This window comes from Phyllostomus discolor, chromosome 1 (assembly GCF_004126475.2).
Source record: "Phyllostomus discolor isolate MPI-MPIP mPhyDis1 chromosome 1, mPhyDis1.pri.v3, whole genome shotgun sequence".
NCBI classification, from domain to species: domain Eukaryota; kingdom Metazoa; phylum Chordata; class Mammalia; order Chiroptera; family Phyllostomidae; genus Phyllostomus; species Phyllostomus discolor.
The window spans coordinates 166293134-166314139 of record NC_040903.2 but is presented as its reverse complement, the minus strand read 5'-3'; the positions used below and the strand labels follow the sequence as shown (position 1 = coordinate 166314139).

At 36.4% G+C, this 21006-nt stretch overlaps 1 protein-coding gene across 3 annotated transcripts in view; it reads left to right on the top strand.

Annotated features, from left to right (window-relative positions):
* Positions 1-21006, top strand: part of CCPG1 (cell cycle progression 1) — an 81158-nt gene that overhangs the window by 12679 nt on the left and 47473 nt on the right. For 2 of the 3 annotated variants that reach the window (XM_036033857.1, XM_028506777.2), the window contains exons 2-5: positions 9075-9143; positions 11649-11769; positions 15695-15771; positions 17447-17651. In XM_036033857.1, coding sequence (XP_035889750.1) covers positions 9084-9143; positions 11649-11769; positions 15695-15771; positions 17447-17651 — 463 coding nt within the window. In that variant the 5' untranslated portion in view covers positions 9075-9083. Of the gene's footprint in view, positions 1-9074; positions 9144-11648; positions 11770-15694; positions 15772-17446; positions 17652-20134; positions 20231-21006 lie in introns of all 3 variants that reach the window. The other variant, XM_028506773.2, reaches the window with a different exon arrangement.

The following is a 21006-nucleotide window of genomic DNA, read 5'->3' as shown; positions in this document are numbered from 1 at the left end:
TTAAATGCAGAAATTAGAAGGAAGGAGAAAGCGTTCCAGGGAGTCTGACTTGATTAAGCATAAATGTGGAGGTTAGGGCTATTCATTCTATGTTCAGAAGACACAAAGCAAGAAATTACTTCGACCAGGTGATACATTTCAGGAGGAGAGCTAATCAATTAATTGCAAGGCAGACTAGAGCCAGATAGTGGCAGCTTTTGGATGTCACCCTAAGAAATTTGACTTTATTGTACAGAACACTTCTCAAAGTCAGGGGGAGACTTTTGAATGGGAAGAAGTATTTGGAAATAAGTATTGTACATAACCTGCAATCAATTTTATCTTTGCCCGTATGTGTTTAGATTGGTTGTGTGTGTTTAGGGGGGACCAAGAAAAGGGCTGAAACTGTGATGAGTACCAGTGATAAAAATGGCACTTTATTGGTGCAGAATCAGTGGAACAGAATGGAGACTACAAACTGATTCATAAATGTACGGGAACTTATAAGACAAAAAGTGGCATTTTAAATCAGAAAAGTTATGGAATATTCAGTAATTAGGATATTTCCACCTCACACCCAAAGGGAAGAACTCCAGATGCATAAATGAAAAAGCTAAGTGTCAAAGGGAAAACTGAAAAAGTATTAGTAGAAAATATAGGAAAATAGATTTTATATTCTTGGGAGTAAGAAAGACTTTCTACCAAGATATAAAATATAGATGCTGTAAAGGACACAGTATTCTTTATTCTCTATCCTCTACATTTGAGTGCATAAAATTAGAAAAACTACCTAAGAAAGAAGATATTTTTAAAAAATTCATGCTAGAAGGAAGCATGCTAGAAGGAAACATTTGCAGTAGGTATAACAATGAATTCATTCATGACCCAACTTAATAAAGAACTTCTGCAAGTCAACAAAAACAACCCAGTAGGATAGTGACATACGAACGTTAGATGATTCACAGAAAAGGAAATACACAGTGCCAGTAAATATTGGAAGAGACTGCAGTCCACTCAGTCATCTAGGAAATGCAGATTAAAATAAGATCTTTTCTTTTTCTCATGAGATGATCAGAAATTAAAGATGGCCGTTACTGTGTTGGTGAAGCTGTGGAGAAGTAGGTAGCCTCATATGCTGGTTGGAGGCCTTCTCTAACAACTTTGTTTAAAATGCCAATCCCTATTCCCCACTCCTAACATTCAGTTTTTCTCCTTGCATTATTTTTCTCCATAGTACTTGCCACCTGGCTTACAACATATTCTGCTCATTTGTATTTTACTAGATATAAACTGCCTTCTACTAGAATACAAACTCATTGGGGGAGGCCCTCCCCTGCCCCTAGTGCTGTATCCCCAGCACTTGGGTAATAGTTCACAGTACATAGGTGTACAATAAGTGTATGTTGAGTTTACGTTCCAGATCAAGATGGACTCATTTAAAATATTTCTGTAGGGTTGGTATTGGACAAAAAATAGAGTAGAAAGAACATTTACCTATTTATTTATATCCTCACCCGAAGATATGTTTATTGATTTTTGGTGGAGGGGAATATCAATGTGAAAGAGAACCATTGATCAGCTACCTATTGTGCACGATCTGGCTGGGGAGTGAACATGCAGTGTAGGTATGTGCCCTGACTGGGAATTGAACCCACGACCTTTTGGTTTACAGGATGACACTCCTGTCAATTGAGGCAATTGGCCAGGGCTAGAAAGAACATTTTAAAGGTTTCATTAGTTGGAATCTTGAATCCTCTTGCCTTTTTCAAATAAAATCTAGTTTGAAGTAGGCATCTTCATATCTTTTTGTGGAGATAAAAAGTTTCAGAATCTTGAAAAGCATTATAGGAATAGGTTCTTAAAAGCTTTCTAGACTGACTCATTTTTGATCACATGTATTAGTGCAGCAGCACTTTTGGGACTTTTGCTGACAGCCCATTGGCTGGCTTACTTCGGAATTATAGACGTGTGGGAGAATAATGCCCCTATTATTCCTCATCATGTCTAATTCTAGAAGATACAGTGGTTGAAACCTTACCTTTCTGTAGTAAAATGTAGCTACCCAGGAATGATGAAGGGCACCATCATGTCAGGTACCAGTCACTAGGTTATACTTTATGGGTAAAATTAATATTGTTGCTGTGTTATTAATTTTGACAGTTGGCACCTAAAGTGTTTTAAAATTATATCTTTGGTCTATAACTCTCCCCTAAATTTAGCCTACAGCTGTCTATTTGTCCAATTGGGTGTGATAATATCTATCTCAAATTTAATATGCCCCAAACCAATTTACCAGTTTTCCTCTCCTAACTTACTGCTTTTGAAGTCTTCCTGTCTCAGTTCTTGTATTTGTTCAGGCCAAGAGTCATCCTTCATACCCCTAATTCAGAATCTATCAGGAATAGATAGATACTGTTGGCTCTACCTTCAAAATACATGTATAATCTGTTCACTCCTCACTGTCTTCACTGCTGGCACCCTGTTTCAAACCACCATCTCTCAACAGGATTATTGTAGCAGCTTTGCAAATGGTCTTCCTGCTTCTTCTGTCTTTGCTACCCCATAGTACTGTCTCAATAAGGCAGTCAGAGCGAGCTTTCTATTCCTTTCCTCAAAAATCTTTTGTGACTTAGTATCAGTAAAAAGCTAAAGTCTTAGGATCTGTAATTATTACTTATAAAGCCCTTAAAAGGGGAGGGGTTTGCGTATTTACATGCGGTCAAATTATAATGAGAGAAGAACATCAGGGTTCCTCCAGAATTTTTAGTTGAGTTAACAGTGTAGACTTGGATCACCAACTGTACTATCACCCAAGAAATCTGTTTATCTTTCTTGTTAACTACCTAGTATGTGTCCAGCAAGCACTATGCTATGTGCTGGGAATACATAACGGGCAGGCAAATAAGCAATTACAGCACAGCATTCTACTTTTAGTAGATTAGGGAAACTACTAGTCTTTGGGACTGAGGTCAGGGAATGCTTCACAAAGAAGTGATGGCATTAGCTGAAATAGGAAGCAATGGGCACAAGATTTGGGTTGGGATTCATGGGTGGGGAATATGCAAAACTCCAGAGTTAACAGAAAGCCTTGCCTTTTAGGGCAGTTGAAGAGTTTGAGGGAAAGGGATTTGCTGGAGAAAAGATAAGATACTCCAAGCCTTTTGACTGTTGTCCTGAAGACAATGAAAACTTAAAAGTTTTAAGGAATGACATACGAGATAATCATTTTAGGAAGATCACTTACAATGGCAGCTTTCAGAGTCAGTGTCTTTAGGGTGGGGCTCAGAAATGTACTTTTTAAAATTTGCTTTAATTGCACCACACTTAACTTTTTGAGAACAGCTGAATTAGGGTGGCTGTCTAGTATGACTGAATTTTGCTCATCCAAACTGTTACTTTGGTGTTATGGTTAGTAAGAATCTTTTTTTCCTCATTTGGGCTAGATGTCAAGCTTGCCCTTCATTCAAGACAAGTAAATAAATGGGGGGCTGGTTAAAGTGGGCTCTTTGATTTGAGACAGATACGCTAAAGTCCCAATTTAGCTGTGTATTTAATTTTCTTTTGAAATGTTTTTACTTCATCTCTGAGCTATTAGAGTATTTTGTGACAAAGCAAAAGCTAGGAATCACCTGTTTTAAAAAACTTTAAATGGAAATTACCTAGAGAAGGGTAGGGAATACACACATATTAAATATCCCTGATTGTGTCTGATAACTCAGAAGTTTTGGAAGGTTATTAAGAAAATAAAGCATCTGCTCTGGCTGCTGTGGCTCAGTAGATTGAGTGATGGTCTGCAACCCAGAGTCACAGATTTGATTCCTGGTCGGGTCACATGCCTGGGTTGCGGGCCAGGTCCCCTTTTGGGGGTGTGTGAGAGGCAACTGATTGATGTCTGTCTCCCATGTTGTTGTTTTTCTCCCTCTTCTTCTCCCTCCCTTCCTCTCTCACTACAATTAAATAAATAAAATCTTAAGAAAACAAAGAATCAAAGTCTCAGGGTTGAGATGCAGGAGCAGTGAGAATGTGGGCTGCTAGAAGAGGCAGAAGATGGGGTATAAATGGAAGGAGAGAAGCTTTGTTTCCTTTTTAAAAAGATTTTATTTATTTATTTTTAGATGGGAAGGGAGAGGGAGAAAGAGAGGGAGAGAAACATCAATGTGTGGTTGCTTTTCACAAGTCCCCCACTGGGGGACCTGGCTCACAACCCAGGCATGTGCTCTGACTCGGAATTGAACCAGCAGCCCTTTGCTTCGAAGGCTGGCACTCAGTCCATTGAGTCACACCAGCCAGGGTGAAAAGCTTTCTTATGGTGAAGAAATAATGCTTTTTTGACTTCACCTGTCTAAAAAATATTTTTGGGGGGAGGGGGTGGGGGAGGAAGAGAGGGAGAGAAACAGCAACATGAGAGAGACATGGGTTGGCTGCCTCTCACACACCCCAGAACTAGGGACCTGGCCTGCAACCCAGGCATGTGACCTGACCAGAAATCCAACAGGTGACCTTTTGGTTTGCAGGACAACACCCAACCCATTGAGCAACATAAGCAGGGCAGCCATTTTTCTTTATATCAAGGTCCTGTTTGGTACTTCTTGTTGCATAGAGAAAAGTTTTTCAAGTTTACTCACTTAACCACAAATCTGGTAGTTATCCTGTGCATTCTCCTTTCTATAATTGGTTATTTTAATTCTCTTATAAAAAAAGTCTTTTCTGTCTTTTCAAATTTCTGCTAACCCGTCCCTTTCTTCTTTAACTGCATCAATACTGGTTAAATTTAGGAGCTCATCTTTATCATGGATTATTGCACTGATTCCTTGAATCTCACAGATCTAGGCACCCTTCAGTTGCTTTCCCATCTTAATATATGCCCTTTTAAAGATTCATATCTGTTCTTACAGTATTCCACTCATGCTAAAATAATTTCCTTTCTTAAAACTTTATTCTTTAACTCTTCTGCCTTCTCATATTTTTAAGTCCCAAGAGGTCATGGACTTTGTCGTGTTCTCTACTGTATTTCCAGAGCTGAGAAGAGAGCCTTCTATAATCCTGGTGCTCAGTGGCTAAAGAGCTTCAGGGAATACATCAGGCTGCTGCTTTTTTTTTTTTTTTTTTAAATAAAGATTTTATTTATTTACTTTTCGAGAGAAGGAAAGGGAGGGAGAAAGAGAGGGAGAGAAACATTAGTGTGATACATCAGTCAGTTGCCTCTCCCACACCCCCAGTTGGGGACCTGGCTGGCAACCCAGGCATGTGCCCTGACTGGGAATTGAATCAGAGACCTTTTGGTTCTCAGGCCGGCACTCAATCCACTGAGCCACAGCCGCTAATCTACTGAGGCAGCTGCTTTTTAAAAATCAGTTATATATGTATATATAATTTATATTTAATTTATATATTATGCATTATATATGTAGTTTATATATGTGTGATATTTTATTCCCTTTTCCTCACTGATACAATACATGTCAAATATCCCAGATAAATGAATTTCTTTAGGTTTCCCTAGTCTCTGCGGTGTTTTTTTCCTTCTCAAGAAGGTAGAGAAGGCAATAATATGACTCATGCTGGTTTGTTTCCTTCAAGTTCTTCATGCTAGTCTCATGCTGCCTCTAGTATGTGATTTGGTTGTTAGAATAAGCATTGTTTAGGCAGGATCTGTAAGCTCCCTGGAGCTATTGTGGAAGAGCTTATGTAATAAATATATAATTATGAACTTGTTAAAAAAATACATAATTAACTTAATTGTTTAGCATGACTCCTTTTCAGATTGCCTTGTACGTAAATCAGCATTTTGCAACCAGAGTGCAGTTTAATGCTCGTATAGAAATGAATTACACCATTGAAAAATAACTAAAAAATTTATATGTTTATCAAATCTAAAAATTTCCTGTTATTAAATGGTAATATTTTCAACTAATTATTCTCATCTTAAAATAATATTCAACAATTTTAAAAATATATATTTATGTATATTTAGAGAGAGGGCAAGGGAAGGAAAGAGGGGAGAGAAACATTACTATGTGGTTGCCTCTCGCATGCCCCCTACTGGGGACCTGGCCTGTAACCCAGGCATGTGCCCTGACTGGAAATTCTAACTGGTGATCCTTTGGTTTGCAGGCTGGCACTCACTCCACTAAGACACCCCAGCCAGGGCTATATTCAACAATTTTGGTATTTTTTCCAGAATCTATTATGATTTGGAATTTCATTTATATGTTATTTTAGAGATCCTGTACTTTTACCACTTACCACCAACTAGTTCTCAATAATTTAATTATTTTAGTTTATTTTTTTACATTTGATCTTTATTGTATTTTTTTCCATTACCATTTAGTTCCCTAATACCCCATCCTCCCAGCAATCACCACACTGTTGTCCATATCCATGATTCCTTTCTCCTTTTAACTAATTCCCTTCACCTCCTCCCCACCCCAACTAGCTGTCAATCTGCTCTCCATCTTTGAGTCTCTCTCTGTTTTGCTTGTTCAGTTTGTTCATTAGATTCTACATATGAGTGAAATCATCCAGTATTTTTCTTTCTCTCATTGGCTTATCTCACTTAGCATGATGTTCTCCAAGTTCATCCATGCTGTAATAATTTTATTTTTTACAAACGTAATTAAATAGAGGTTTTAGATTTAAGGATTTCTGTCCCCCTTGCCACACATGCACACAAGAATACTTTATGAGGGTAATCTTGTATTTCCCAACTGCAAAAAATGGCATTTAATAGTAGACATAGCTTGACAGAAAAAGCACATGTTACCAATAACTAATTGTTCAGTTTAAACTATGAGAAAACTTAAGAGCAGGCTACTTACATCCTTTCCCCTGAAAAAATAATAATGATATGAATATAGTAATAGTAGCTACTATTTTGTTGAGTTTACTGTGTTCTAGTCACTGTGCTAAAGGCTAAACATGGATTATGCCATCTAATCCTCAGAAAGTCTTATGAATAATACTATTGTTAACCCAATTTTCAGATGAAATGGAGCCTTACAGAAGTTATCTTGTCTAAGACCACAGGTAGAAAGTAGTGAAGTCAAAACTGCAATCCAGGCAGTTTGCCTTGGAAACCTCTGTTCTCATCCATTCTGCTATTAGTTTAAAAGGACTGAAAGAACCCAAATACTAGTCCCTCCCATCATTGTTACTTTTATAAAGTAGTGTTAAAAGGTAGAAGATATAAATGAAAAAACTCATGATCCCACTAATTGTAGGAGGTTGGACCCACAAACTCTAAAAACCCTATACTATTTGATTATGTTCCTTAATCAAGAAAAAAATCCTTGCCATCAACAAATAGTCCAGAGAAATGAAAAGTACCAAGAAACAAAACAAATAAAATTTACTTACAGTATCATTAGGCTCACTTCACACTATATGAATACAGTATATCCCAGTCAAAAAATCAGTAATTCTTGTGAAGTTAAAAATGTCAAGAGAAACAATGTATATTCACATACTTTATTTACTGACCTCTCTGAAATATGTCAGAATTCATATGGCTAATGTAACTTTTCATATTAAAATGTTCAAATACCTAACAAAAAATATGTTCATGTAGTATTCAACATGTGACCATTATATTAGGTGCTAAAATTCAGGTTACAAATATAAATATCAAATAATATCATACTTTTGGTTTAATAGAAAATAACACAGTTGTGTAGTCATGCTCAACGTGTTGTTAAGTAAAGAGAGAAATGGGCAAGGGTGTCAAAGAGGTATGCAGAGATTTAACAGTTCATGTTATCTGTAGCCCTTCTGACAAACTGTATAGGGAAATATGTGGCAAATGCTCTCTCTGTAATATGGTAGCTTCAGTTCATCAGTGGTCACTGTGTTCATGCATTTTAAGCACTGAAAACTAGATTCAAAGTCTGTTCAACAAGTTAATAATACTATAAGTCCCTTGTATTAAAAAACATACTTTAAATTTAGAAAGTTCAAGATATAGCCTACTTGTTTTCACAATTTAGATACAATTTAGATTATACTACTGTACGTAATGAGATAAACTGCTGTGCACAGTTAATTCTAGTTAACATATTTTATATTTGTTAGTCATCAACAGCACACATTTTATATCCAAAAAGAAATACTATCAATCCAACAAAATTTGTTACATTTAATTTCTTTTAAAGAGGAAGAAACTAACCTTAAGAATAGGCTCTTTTAAAGCTCACTTTTAAATTATTGATAAAAACTTACTAAAAGAGGCCCTGGCTGGTATAGCTCAATGGGTTGAGCACAGGCCTGTGAACCAAAGGGTCATTGGTTCAATTCCCAGTCAGGGCACAAGCCTGGGTTGTGGGCCAGGTCCTCTCCGTACGGGGAGTGCTAGAGGCAACATTGATATTTCTCTCTCCCTCTCTTTCTCCCTCCTTCCCCCTTTTTCTAAAAATAAATCTTTTTTTAAAAAGTAAGAAAGAACTTAGAATGTCTGTAAATATCGTATGTAACCTCATTTATAAATCCTTATTTGACCATTCTCCTTTCCTCTGGCAAAAGAATCATTATTAAAGATTTTATTTATTTATTTTTAGAGAAAGGGGAAGGAATGGAGAAAGAGAAGGGAGAGAAACATAGATTGGTTGTTTCTTGTACATCCCCAGTCAGGGACCTGGCCTGCAGCACAGGCATGTACTCTAGGTGGGAATCGAATTGGCGACCCTCTGGTTTGCAGGCTGGTGCTCAATCCACTGAGCCACACCAGCCAGGAATAGGCTTTTACTCTTTGCTGTCAGTTTCCTGTTCACCGTTTTGTCAACTTCCTCACTCAATTAAATTGGGTTCTCCTTTCCCTTCAGTTCTGCTTGGCCAAATCCTACATTTTCTTGCAGACCTAGCTTTCTTCTTCATTCCAACAATATGACTCCTTAGAGTATTTCTAGCTCAGGAGGATCTCCTTGTCTTAAAAGTATTTACTTATGTGGACGTACAATTATATCCTGTATGGTAATCCATGGGTGGGTTGTCTCAGTTTCAACTGAGAGGCAGTAAGTCATTTTTTGTATTTGGGTCACTTATAGTACTTCCTATAGGATTTTAAATAGTATGTCTGACACGTTAATATGTTTTTGTGTTTGCAGGCCTCAAAAATGTCTGAAAATTCCAGTGACAGTGATTCATCTTGTGGTTGGACTGTCATCAATCATGAGGTATGCTATTTAATACTTTTTGTAAGGCATTTTGTAATATTACAGTGTTAAGCAGTAATTTAAACGAGGTTCTTTGAAAGCCAATATTTTTCTACTTTTAAGCATGTGGTTTCATTGTCTATAGCTTGGACATTTTCCCACCTACATTAAATTTTATTACTGAAAACTCTTCATGAACCAGAGTCATCTACATTATTGTACATTATTTTTCTCACCTTTGAGACAGTAGGAAAATATTTATTGAAGGTTTATTATTGGTCAGGTCCTATGCTTTACCTACATTCTCATAATTTTAAATCTCTGGTATAAATTGTTTTCATTCTCATTTCATAGTTGAGAAAAGTAAAGCTTAGAGAATTTGAGTAATTTGGCCAAGAATAGGTAACTGGAAAATATCAGAGCCTGCATTTAAACAAAACAGAAAGGAGCATGGAGAACATGTGCTCCATTTATAATAGGTATTAGCAGAAAATATGTATTGATGGAAAAAGGGCCATGGCTAGAACTTTATTACAGAATGAATTTTATATAGAAGTATGATGTTATAGAATTAGTATATAATAAACATATTCTCACACTGGCAATATATGTTCATTTTAGGAAAATCATAAAATACTGATGAATAGAAGCAATAACAAAAGTCATCTATACCTATTAAAGTTTTAATGGATTTATCTGTTTTCCTGTTTGTTTTTAGGATCTCTTAAGCCTTGCTTGCTTTCGTTCATTAATAAAGATTTAAAATGGTATATATATATGCATATATTTTTATCCTCACCCAAGGATATGTGTATTGATTTTAGAGAAGGAGGGGGAGGGAGAGATGGAAGAGAAACATCCATGTGAGATTCCCAGTGCGCCCTGACTAGGGATCCAGCCCACAACCTAGCCATGTGACCTGATCAGGAATTGAATCGCAGTCTTTTGGTGTATGGGATGACACTCCAACTGAGCTACTTAGCCAGGGCCAACGTGATATTTTTTACAATTTGATAATTCAAGATTTAGACAAATGGCTAGTTATATCTTCTAGAAAACAACATTAACAAAAAAGATTGCTTTTTCCACAGGAAAGTTTCACAGTTTAATAGCAGCTGTACCAACTGGTTTCTTCCTTCCTTCCTTTTTTGGTGAGGTAGTTTGTTTTTGTTTTTTTTTTTTTAAATAAGTAACTTTTCTATTTTTAACCTGTTTTCTACGAAGCTTAGATGAACTCCCATAGCAACAATTTCTCTGTCAAGCATAATTAACTAGGAGCAAGGCAGCTGTGGGGGTCCTACTTGTGGTTTGCAGTGTGAAGCAAGACAGCAAGCGAACCATTCTGGCACTTAGACATGTGTGTCATCAGGGCATTCTGTATTAGGGGTGTCTTGTCACAGTAAATCATATCTGTACTTTTATGTCTCTTCCCTCCGTATCTGGTTATCAAGTTCTACTCTTCTTTTGCTCTTGTCTCTTACATGTGTTTCCTTTTCCTTTCTCATTGCCCCCATTCTCATTTAGGCCAGAACCGATCTCCCCTGTGATCCCCAGCCCATCCCTAACCTTGCTTCTGTTTCTGTCATTCTCCTACCACTTTAGGCAACCCCAAAGACTTACATTTAGAATTCTTTAGTACTCAACTCAAAACCCACTCGTTTAATGAATTCTTTTAATTTTTGTTGTTTTGAGCTATGTTTATCAGGAGAACTCAGGCCTTTTGGTTTCATCGGTTAGTAAACTATAGGAAAATTGAGGGAGGAGTATGGGGAGAGGCAGAATCAAATGAGTGGTTAACTTTATTTTGCTAATTAAGCCGCAGGATCCACTACTTGATTAAAGAAAAGACAGTCTGATTGAAACTGAAAACAAATTGAGAACCAAAAAGTGTTGTATGGCAGTTTTTACTTTTTATCGCTCATTTTTAACTTTACAAATGAATGATAACAAAACCAAAAAAAAAAGTCTGACATCAAAGTAAGAGTAAGCTTGAAAGTAATCTAAAATTATATAAGCGAAGTTTACTTCATTAATCTGATGGGTTCGTGTTAAGTCTTGTCCTTAAACTTTTTTAGTTTTACATTGCTATAATAAGTAGTTACTTATATGTGGCTTTTTATCTGAATAGGCTATAAATTTGAATTTTGGATTCAAATATTTTATGTCTTATAATACCTGTAACAAACTGCCTTGTCTATAGTAGTAGTTCTTTACTGTTGAGTATAAGCAAATTAGTAGAAATGGATAAGTTCAGAAATTTTTATCCTTTGGGATTCAAATTTATTGCTTGGGCTTATAGTCATCAGATCATCTGACTTCTGTTTTAGAATGTAAACCTGTTCTCCATTATGCTGTTTCCCTGCCATAGACCTTTATGGACTAAATTGAACAAAAAGTAGTCAGATTAGATCTGTTTTCTTTGGAGTATGGCAGCATTGAGACTTGTGGTAATGGAAGCATCAACTTGTAGTCAGACTTAGCTTTGAGGAGCTGATAGATAAATAACCGGTTTTCCCTTTTCTCTAGGGGTCTGATATAGAGATGGTGAATTCTGAACATGGGACAGCCAGTGACAGCTATGAGCTCTCCCCAGAGGATTCATCTTTAGAGCAAGAGGAGCCACAAGTATTGCAATTAGAGCAGGGAGGTAAGAGGTTTAAAAAGTCTGGTTTTTAATTTTTTACAATAGGATGTGTGAGGGACATTACAAATCTTACCCTTATCTGGCTACTCTAAGTGACTGGGTCACTGAAGGACTAGAAGTTGAGTGTGTGGGTGGGCCGGCCTGCAGAGCCTGGTGGTACCGTCCTGCGCAGGGGCTTGTTTATTTGCAGCTGTACTATGTTTGGGCCTCCAGATAACTCTTTGATATTACATGTGTTAGTAACTCAGTAATATTAATCTTGATTAAGACTAGTGATGTCCAAAATTATTGAATCATCACAAGTGATTTACTAAACTCATTTCCAGTTATTGTCACACTTAAGAGCACTTTGGGTAGAGGTGGTAAATGATATTTAACTACTGTATTACATTTATGTTATATATAATCATGCAAGTTTGCTGTTCATATTAATTAGAAATATGATACCCAGATAATTAGTGCATACTCTTAATCTTCATATTTAAATTACCATTATTTCTTTTTTAATATATTTCATTGATTATACTATTACAGTTGTTCCATGTTTTTTTGTCCCTTTTATTCCTCTCTGCCCTGTAGCCCACTTCTACCAGCATTCCCCCACCTTAGTTAATATCCATGGGTCATACATGTATGTTTTTTGCCTTCTCCATTTCCCATACTATTCTTAATGTTCCCCTGCCTATTTTGTACCTACCATTTATTGCCTGTACCTACCATGCTTCTTATTCCCTGTACCTTTTCCCCATTCCCTTCCGCCCACTCCCTGCTGATAACCCTCTCTGTGATTCTGTTCCTGTTGTAGTTGCTTGCATTGTTTGTTTGTTTGTTTTTAGGTTCAGTTATTGTGAATTTGTTGTCATTTTACTGTTAATATTTTTCATCATCTTTTTCATAGATAAGTCCCTTTAACATTTCCTATAATAAGAGCTTGGAGATGATGAACTCCTTTAACTTGACCTATCTGGGAAGCAGTTTATCTGCCTTCCCATCTGAATGATAGCTTTGCTGGATAGAGTAATCTTGGATGCAGGTCCTTGCCTTTTATGACTTGGGATACTTCTTTCCAGCCCCTTCTTGCCTGTAAGGTCTCTTTTGAGAAATCAGCTGACAGTCTTAGGGGAACTCCTTTGTAGGGAACTCCTTTGTAGGTAACTGTCTCCTTTTTGCTTGCTATTTTTAAGATTCCCTCCTTCTCTTTAATCTTGGGTAATGTAATTATAATATGTGCTTCCTTGGGTCCAACTTCTTTGGGACTCTCTGAGCTTCCTGGACTTCCTGGAAGTCCATTTCCTTTGCCAGATTGGGGAAGTTCTCCTTCATTATGTTTTCAATTTCTTGTTCTTCCTCTTCTCCTTCTGGCATTCCTATGATTTGGATGTTTTTAAAATCATTCCAGAGGTCCCTAAGCCTCTCCTCATTTTTTTTTGAATTTTTATTTCTTCATTGTGTTCTGATTGAATGTTTACTTCTTCCTTCTGCTTCAAATTGTTAATTTGAGTCCTGGTTTCCTTCCCATTACTGTTGGTTTCCTGTATATTTTCCTTTATTTCACTTTGCGTAGCTTTTATTTCTTCCTCTATTTTGCGACCATACTCCACCATTTCTGTGAGCATCCTGATTACCAGTGTTTTGAACTCTGCATCTGAAAGGTTGGCTGTCTCTTCATCATTTAGTTCTATTTTTGGAGCTTTGATTTGTTCTTTCATATATTTTTTTGTTTCAGTAGTCCTGCTATATTGTAAGGGGCAGAGCCTTAGGTATTTGCCAAGGTGGGGCAACCCACTTCACTGCGTTGTGGTGCTGTATGTGGAGGAGGCATCCAGAAGGGAACAGTGCTGCTTGCTCAGCTCTCAGCTGGCTTTTGTCACTTGCCTTGATACCCACAAGCAAATTGGGCACTTCTGGTGCTGATTCCTGGTTGGATGGGTTTGTGTGCATTCTAGGACCATGTGGGTCTCTCCAATGAACTCTCTTGTGAGGCTGGGAGTTTCTCCCACCACAACAACTACCACAGGTTTTTACAGCCAGAGGCTTTGAGTCTTTATTTCCCTGTGTTGGGACCCTGGGTTGGATGGTCTATGTTGCTCCCCAGTTGTTCCTCATGGTTTATCCACACACAAACGTGGGACTACCTGCTCTGCCAGCTGCTGCCTACCCTGGTCCTCCAGCCACTGCCCTGCCTCGAGTCCTCTCCTCCCTGGGTACCTGTCTCTGCCCCTCCTACTGGTCTGGATGAATGTTTCTTCTTTTTAACTCCTTGGTTGTCAGACTTCCATACAGTTCAGTTTTATGGCAGTGCTGGTTGTTTTTTTGTTTTTAAATTTGTTGTCTTTCTTTTGGTTGTATGAGGAGGCAAAGTGTATCTACCTACCTCTCCATCTTGGCCAGAAGTAAAATTACCATTATTTCTAAACTTAAGAAAATTACTAAACATGTAAAAAGAACATTCCTCCCTTACTGCCACCCCAGAGAATCCACATGGAGGTGCACATACTAGAAATATAATAGATTATGCCTGTTAATCTTATTTTTAGCTTACCTGTTAATTACTAATCTATTTGAACTGTGATTATCCTCTTTCTTTCTTTTTTTTTTAAGATTTTATTATTTATTTTTAGAGAGGGAAGGGAGGGAGATAGAGAGAAACATCAATGTGCGGTTGCTGGGGGTCATGGCCTGCAACCCAGGCATGTACCCTGACTGGGAATCAAACCTGCGACACTTCGGTTCGAAGCCCAAGCTCAGTCCGCTGAGCTATTCCAGCCAGGGCTTGATTGTCCTCTTTCGTGGCTCAGAGATCTCTTTGAGAATCTGAAAGCTAGGAATAGTACCTCCACCCAGAATACATGTATATTAAAAAAATCTCCATACTCCTTAGGAGTCCCTGGACTCAAGTATACCTTTATTGAGGAGTCTTACCTGCAGAATAATATTCTGTTCGGGACTGTGTAACACAGAAGCACTGGGTGGTTGTTTTTCTTTTTTTGGGGTACGGGTTAAATTATATGAGAAGTATATGTTCATGATAGGAAAAAAGAATGAGGAAAAAATTTAAAACCACACACACACACATATACACACACACATTTTTTTTTTTTTGGTCTGTAGATAATTGCTGTAACCATTTAGTATACAGGGTAGGGCAAAAGTAGGTTTACAGTTGTAAGTATGTGAAAGTGTATTCTTGTATTATTATTTATTGTTGTATTACTTTCCATGTGAACAACTATAAACCTACATTTACCCCACCCTGTATATTCTTTGCTATGCATAAATTTATGTTTATTATATATTTTAATATTTTTTGTTAATATTATATAGCCTTCTTCATTAAATATCTAATATTATGATCTCTTGTTTCCACGTTTTTTCCTTTGATGAGTTTTAAATAAAATATGTTTGCTACAGTGACATCATTTTTCTGCATTCAAGTTCTTGTTTTTTACTGTCTATTTTTTATTTTATGGAGTTTGTAATTTGAAGCCATAGTTTTGATTCTTGTGTTACTAGACACTAATGATCATTAGAAGAGTGGTACCTTTAGTTTGAATAAACGTTAAGAATGCAGGATATATCTGCTATCAGATTTCTGAGAATTGATTTTCCATGTTAACAGATTTTTATAAAAACCTTGGATTAAGTACTTTGTAAGGTAGAGACAATATTTATTTAGAGATTGTATTGTTTTAGTTGCTCTTACATGAGCTCAGTTCCTTATCTAAACTTATCACCTGACAATTTCAAATATTGAAACAATTATATTTGAAATAACAGATTGTTTTAGCAACAGAAGAATGACTTTGTGTATCATTTGATTAAATCCATTAAAAAATTAGGAATACATTTTATGTACTCAGATTATTATTATATTTGTAGACTGCCAAAGGGACAAAGTATAACTAAATTGATTTTCGCTTTATATCAGAGAGCAGCCAAAATGTCACAATGTTAGTGGAAGAAACTGCTTATCCAGCTTTGGAGGAAACGAAGTCAGCACGTGAGGTAAGCTGTGTTTTAATCTGGAAATATGGTAAACACAGAGAATACTACTTAAAGCTTCCATTTCTGGTTTTGCATTCTGTTCCTATTTGAATTATAAACAAATTTCATTGAAAATTTTGAGATCCCCAGATTGATTACTTTTAATTTTAAAATTATTGGCTTTTATTTAAATTTCTGATTGAGAAATCTTTTAATTTAGACAAGTAATTTCTTGGTCACTTATGATCAGATCACCCTGAGAGATTACTTTCTATAGAACTGCACTTTTCATCCACATTTCCCCTAAGACCAGATAGTGTGGTCTTAACAGTGCTAGGAAGGCTCATTCTAGGAAGTCTCAGTATTGGCATCTTGTGAACACTGCAGATGGGGCAATATTGTAATCATGGGATCTGAGTTGAGGCTGAGTTTTCCCAAAAGGAAAAAGGCAGTTAAATGGAAGACAGTCAGGTCTCATGGTCTTCATTGTGAAAAAATACTCAGACCATTTCTATCCTGTAAACTATCATGACTTGAGTTCTGCCTTCCATCTCATTTCTCTGTGTTTGGGTCAAGTATAACACTTTTGTAAGCTATGAAAAGGGTATTAACAGTGATAGATGTTTAGCCATCAGAAACAGTTGTACTATATAGGAGAACCCAAAGAACAAGTGTAACTATTATGACTAATATCATTAGCAGACAGGAGAGGACAAAATGGATCCAGAGTTCGATATCAATCCATAGGTATACAGGCCCATTGATGTCTTGTGATACAGTTTGTCTGATTAGGTTGTGTTTCTTTTTTTAATTTACCACCTGAGTATGTGTGTATTGATATTAGAGTGAGAGAAAGAAATGGATTTTAGAGAGAAACGTCCATCAGTTGCCCGCCTCCACACCCATACATACTCCAACCAGGGATCAAACCCACAGCCCTTTTTTGCCCTGACTGGGAATTGACCCTGCAATCTTCTGTTGCACCAGATAGTGCTCCATCCAGCTGAGCCACCTTGCCAGGGCACATCCTTGAATTACTGTATTTTGCTGTGCATAATGCGCTCTTACGTTTGGTGCACATTATACACAGGATTGTTATGCACACGGCATGTAATCATTGTGCCCATGTATAAATCACATTCTTATTTCTCCCTCAAAAATTTGGGCAAAAAAGTACGCATTATACATGGAAAAACACATTGTTTTGAGAAATTAAGCAAAACAAAGGTCAGTTTTTATATTTGAGAAGAAACTAAACCTTATCCTTTAGCAAGTAATTGACTTCTAGATAAAACTAGATGATCTTTACATGGCATAGCTATTAAAGTTTATTACATATATAACCAGGAAAATTTAATCAGTCTTTTAAATGGCTTCCTGAGTTATGCTAAAATAAACCCATGAAACTGGTGAGAAATCTCTCCTCTCTGTGGTCATTGGGTGGTAAAGGTGGGCTTCTTAGCATCTGTAGCCTACCAGGAGTAGGCAGCAGTTAGAGAGTCCAAGGGATTTGAAGGTGTTTGCATACTAAAAGATGAGCCTACTATTGAGTAATCCTTTCCTATTGGACAGAATTCATATCTTCTATTTTAAGCCCTACTGCTTACATACCGTTATTTGCTTTGAACTGTGTAGAAAACATAAGGCCCCTAAATAATTGTTGAATTTAACTGTCTCTAAAATTATGATTCCTTAGGGAGAGGAAGAAAGGTCACCTGAAGACAATGTCTACTTTGGAACTGTCAGTGACGATTCTGATATTGTTACCCTTGAGCCACCTAAGTTAGAAGAAATTGGAAATCAAGAAGAAGCCATAATTGTAACAGATGTACAGAGTCCAGAAGACTTCAATATGGGCTCTTCTTCTAGCAGCCAGTATACATTCTGTCAGCCAGAAACTGGTAAGTACTATATAAAGAATATACTGATAACAGATGTAAGGAGTCCTGTGACCACATTTTATATAATTGTTTTATAATCCTAAATCTCAAGTTTTGAATATATTTGAGTCAAACTCAAGAAACACATTTATAAACACATTTATAAAATTTAATATTTTCCTAGACTCTAGAGCCTAGAACACAGTCGTCTTTAACATTAAAAATCATCTCTTAATCATTAAGTGAAAGACAAAATATGAAAGTGAAAGGCAAAGCCTCAAGGAGGTTTGTTAGTATCTCAAACACTCCAACCAAAATGTATTTGACATTTTTTTAGATCTTTTTAAGATTTTATTTATTTATTTTTTGAGAGAGGGGAAGGGAGGGAGAAAGAGAAAGGAACATCAGTGTGCAAGAGACATATTGATTGGTTGCCTCTCTCATACCCCCAACTGGGGACCTGTCCCACAACTCTGGCATGTGCCCTGACCCGGAATGGAACCAGCAGGTTTTTGGTTTGCAGGCAGGCCAGCACTCAATCCATTGAGCCACACCAGTCAGGGTACACATTCTTTAGATCTTTTAAGAGTGGGAGATTGAGCCATTTTACCTAAAGATGGGAGAATGTTAAGATTTTTACCTACATTAGTAAAAATTTTCTATTGCAGAAAAAGTGAAAGAAACTTCTCACTGAAACCTTTCAGATCTATTCAATGATTAGTCATTTAATAAACATTTACTGAGGGGTACCATGTGCCAAACAGGGCTCAAGTAGATGTCAGTACAGCAGTATCCCACCACGTTACTAGATTTTTAGATTGATTTATGAAAATGCGTGAATTGTAAGTCATGTCTTAATGCAGTTAATGCCTGTTGTTTCGTAATTTGGAGGTTAAAGCGTAAGTTACTGAACTAATTCCCTTCTAGAATTTTTTGGCTCAATTTTAGGGTCATAAATGACAACTTTCAATGTGATATAATATTTAGATACAACTTATTGGAAAGATATAAGAAACAAACCTATAATTAATCCACAGTTGCAACTTAAGGGTGAATTACAGGAAAGAAACCTTAGAACACTATCAGTAATTCCAAGAATTTCCTAAGTTGATACAGAAACAGGAGCATGTAGTATCTGTTTCAGGTCATTTCCTTAGATTTTACCATTCTTTAATATTTACATTTCTCAGAATCATATAAAAGAATTTCCATTATTGCAGTTAAAGTTAATAAAATGTCAAGTAGAGATTTTTAAAATTATTTCATTTAATAACGAGTTATTTTCAATTAGTGTATCAGTAATTTGCCTATAAACAAGCTTGAAAACACTTGATTCAGATGTTGAAATACTCATCTGGCATTCTTAGTGGTCATAGAGAAACTTCAGCCTTGGCCAGAATAAGGCTAATGTAATTGATTTTAGAATCCATTTTAGTCATTGAATTTTATTTTATTTACTTAAATATAGGAATCATGCTATATTCAAGTCTCCCCCCCTCCCCCGCTTTTTCTTCTTTTTTAAAAGACCATGCTGGGCCCTGGCTGGTGTGGCAGTGGATTTAGTGATGGCCTGTGAACCAAAGGGTTGCGGGTTCAATTCCCAGCCAGGGCACATGCCTGGGTTATAGGCCAGGTCCCTAGTAGGGTATGTGTGAGAGGCAACCACACATTGATGTTTCTCTCCTTCTCTTTTTCCCTCCCTGCCCCTCTCTCTAAAGATAAATAAAATCTTTAAAAAACCCACAAAACTTAAAATTAAAAAAAATTTAAAAAACAGAAGACCACGCTAGTTTAATTTGAGAATATTCGTAGGCAAGAAAAGGTACTTGAAGCTAGAGTTTTGCAAAAGGGTCCAAGCAGACATTTGAGAAATTTACATGTGCTGTTAATTGTTTTTCAGATAACTGGACACTTCAGAGCACATTATTCTAGTTTTTATCTAACTTTATAAATTTGAACTTTGGAATTTTGTAGATTCAGTTAAGAGGTATAGTTTATTAGGTATGTTTTTATCCATTGCTGTTCCTCCCAAAGGACAATGTTAAATAATAAAAAAATGACATTGGGCTATGTTGAAAAGACTATGTATAAATCAGTTGCACAATTTTTGTTCTCTATCCCTTTTCCCTTTTTTTTTTGGTTTGTTTTTGGTTTAAGTTCCTGCTACCCATTGCTTACTTATTTTTTTTCCTTTTCCTTTCTCCATCTCTGTAGGATTTCAACTTCAGTTTGTTCTTTTAAATTAGATTCTTGTGACAGTAATCTTTTATTGATGTAAGAATGCTCCCCACCCTCTTCAGATGGCCCTCTTCTCCCCTAAGAGAGCAAAGGATGTAGTTGTACGAAAGTTTGTATTGTTTTTTTTTTTAAAGGCATGCTTGTAAGATTTTGATGGAGCACAAATAACAATGTTAAATGATAATTAAAATAAATATTTTCAATTCTTTTTCCTTTTTATTTATAATAAAGCTTTATACATCTTTTTCCCTGTTTATTCACAAAAGAAAGGTGGTGGGAGAAGCTGTGGAAGATTCCTGAATGCATAAGGGGATGGGATGATCAGCTGAAACACCACGTTCCTAGCCAACTCGCTTTCCAAGGTGGTGTGACTAAATGTATCAGCTTTTCTAGAGCTGAGTATGCCTAGTCACATTTACTGTTTACTTAGTGCTTTAAAGATATCTGTTGTCAGCTATGGTACTCTATAAACAGGTGTTCAAGTTGATTTGTAACAAAGCTGGCTAAGCTTATTGCATGCCTTTGCATTGCTTGCATCTTGGACTGTGGGCCAAACAAAGCTTTAAAAGGTTTTTTATAAATCAAAATACTTCACCAATTAAAATAAAATTTAAAAAAATACTTCAGTTATCATATGTATAGGTTAAAAAAGATGGAAGCATTAGATAATGATATGAATTTATTAATATGGGTTAAGCTAGTTTTTTGACTTGAAATATATAACGAAGGCAGTATGTTAATGTAGAATTGAAAGTTTATTTGAGGACTTTTGGCAAAAGGTTTTTTTTTTTACATTTACCCGTCTTAATACTATCAGAACGTCTGACTTAAATACTCCAACCATGGTCATGCCTTTGTATTATGTAATGCTTGTTTAAATCTTCCTTTCTTTCTCTTTGTCCAAGATATGTATAACCTGACAGCTGAGGTGAAGGTATCTTGGAAAAACTAGTGATCTAGAATAACCAGATAAAACATGATGGGTGTGAGGGTCATGAACAAAAAGCTCTCTCACTGGCATCTGTGTCACTAAACCTTAGGAATATTCGTTCATTCAACAGTGCCTTCTGTCTTTGTGTTTGTTGTTGTAAATGTGAATGTTAACTGAATTCTCCATGAGTCTTCTTTAAAAAGTATT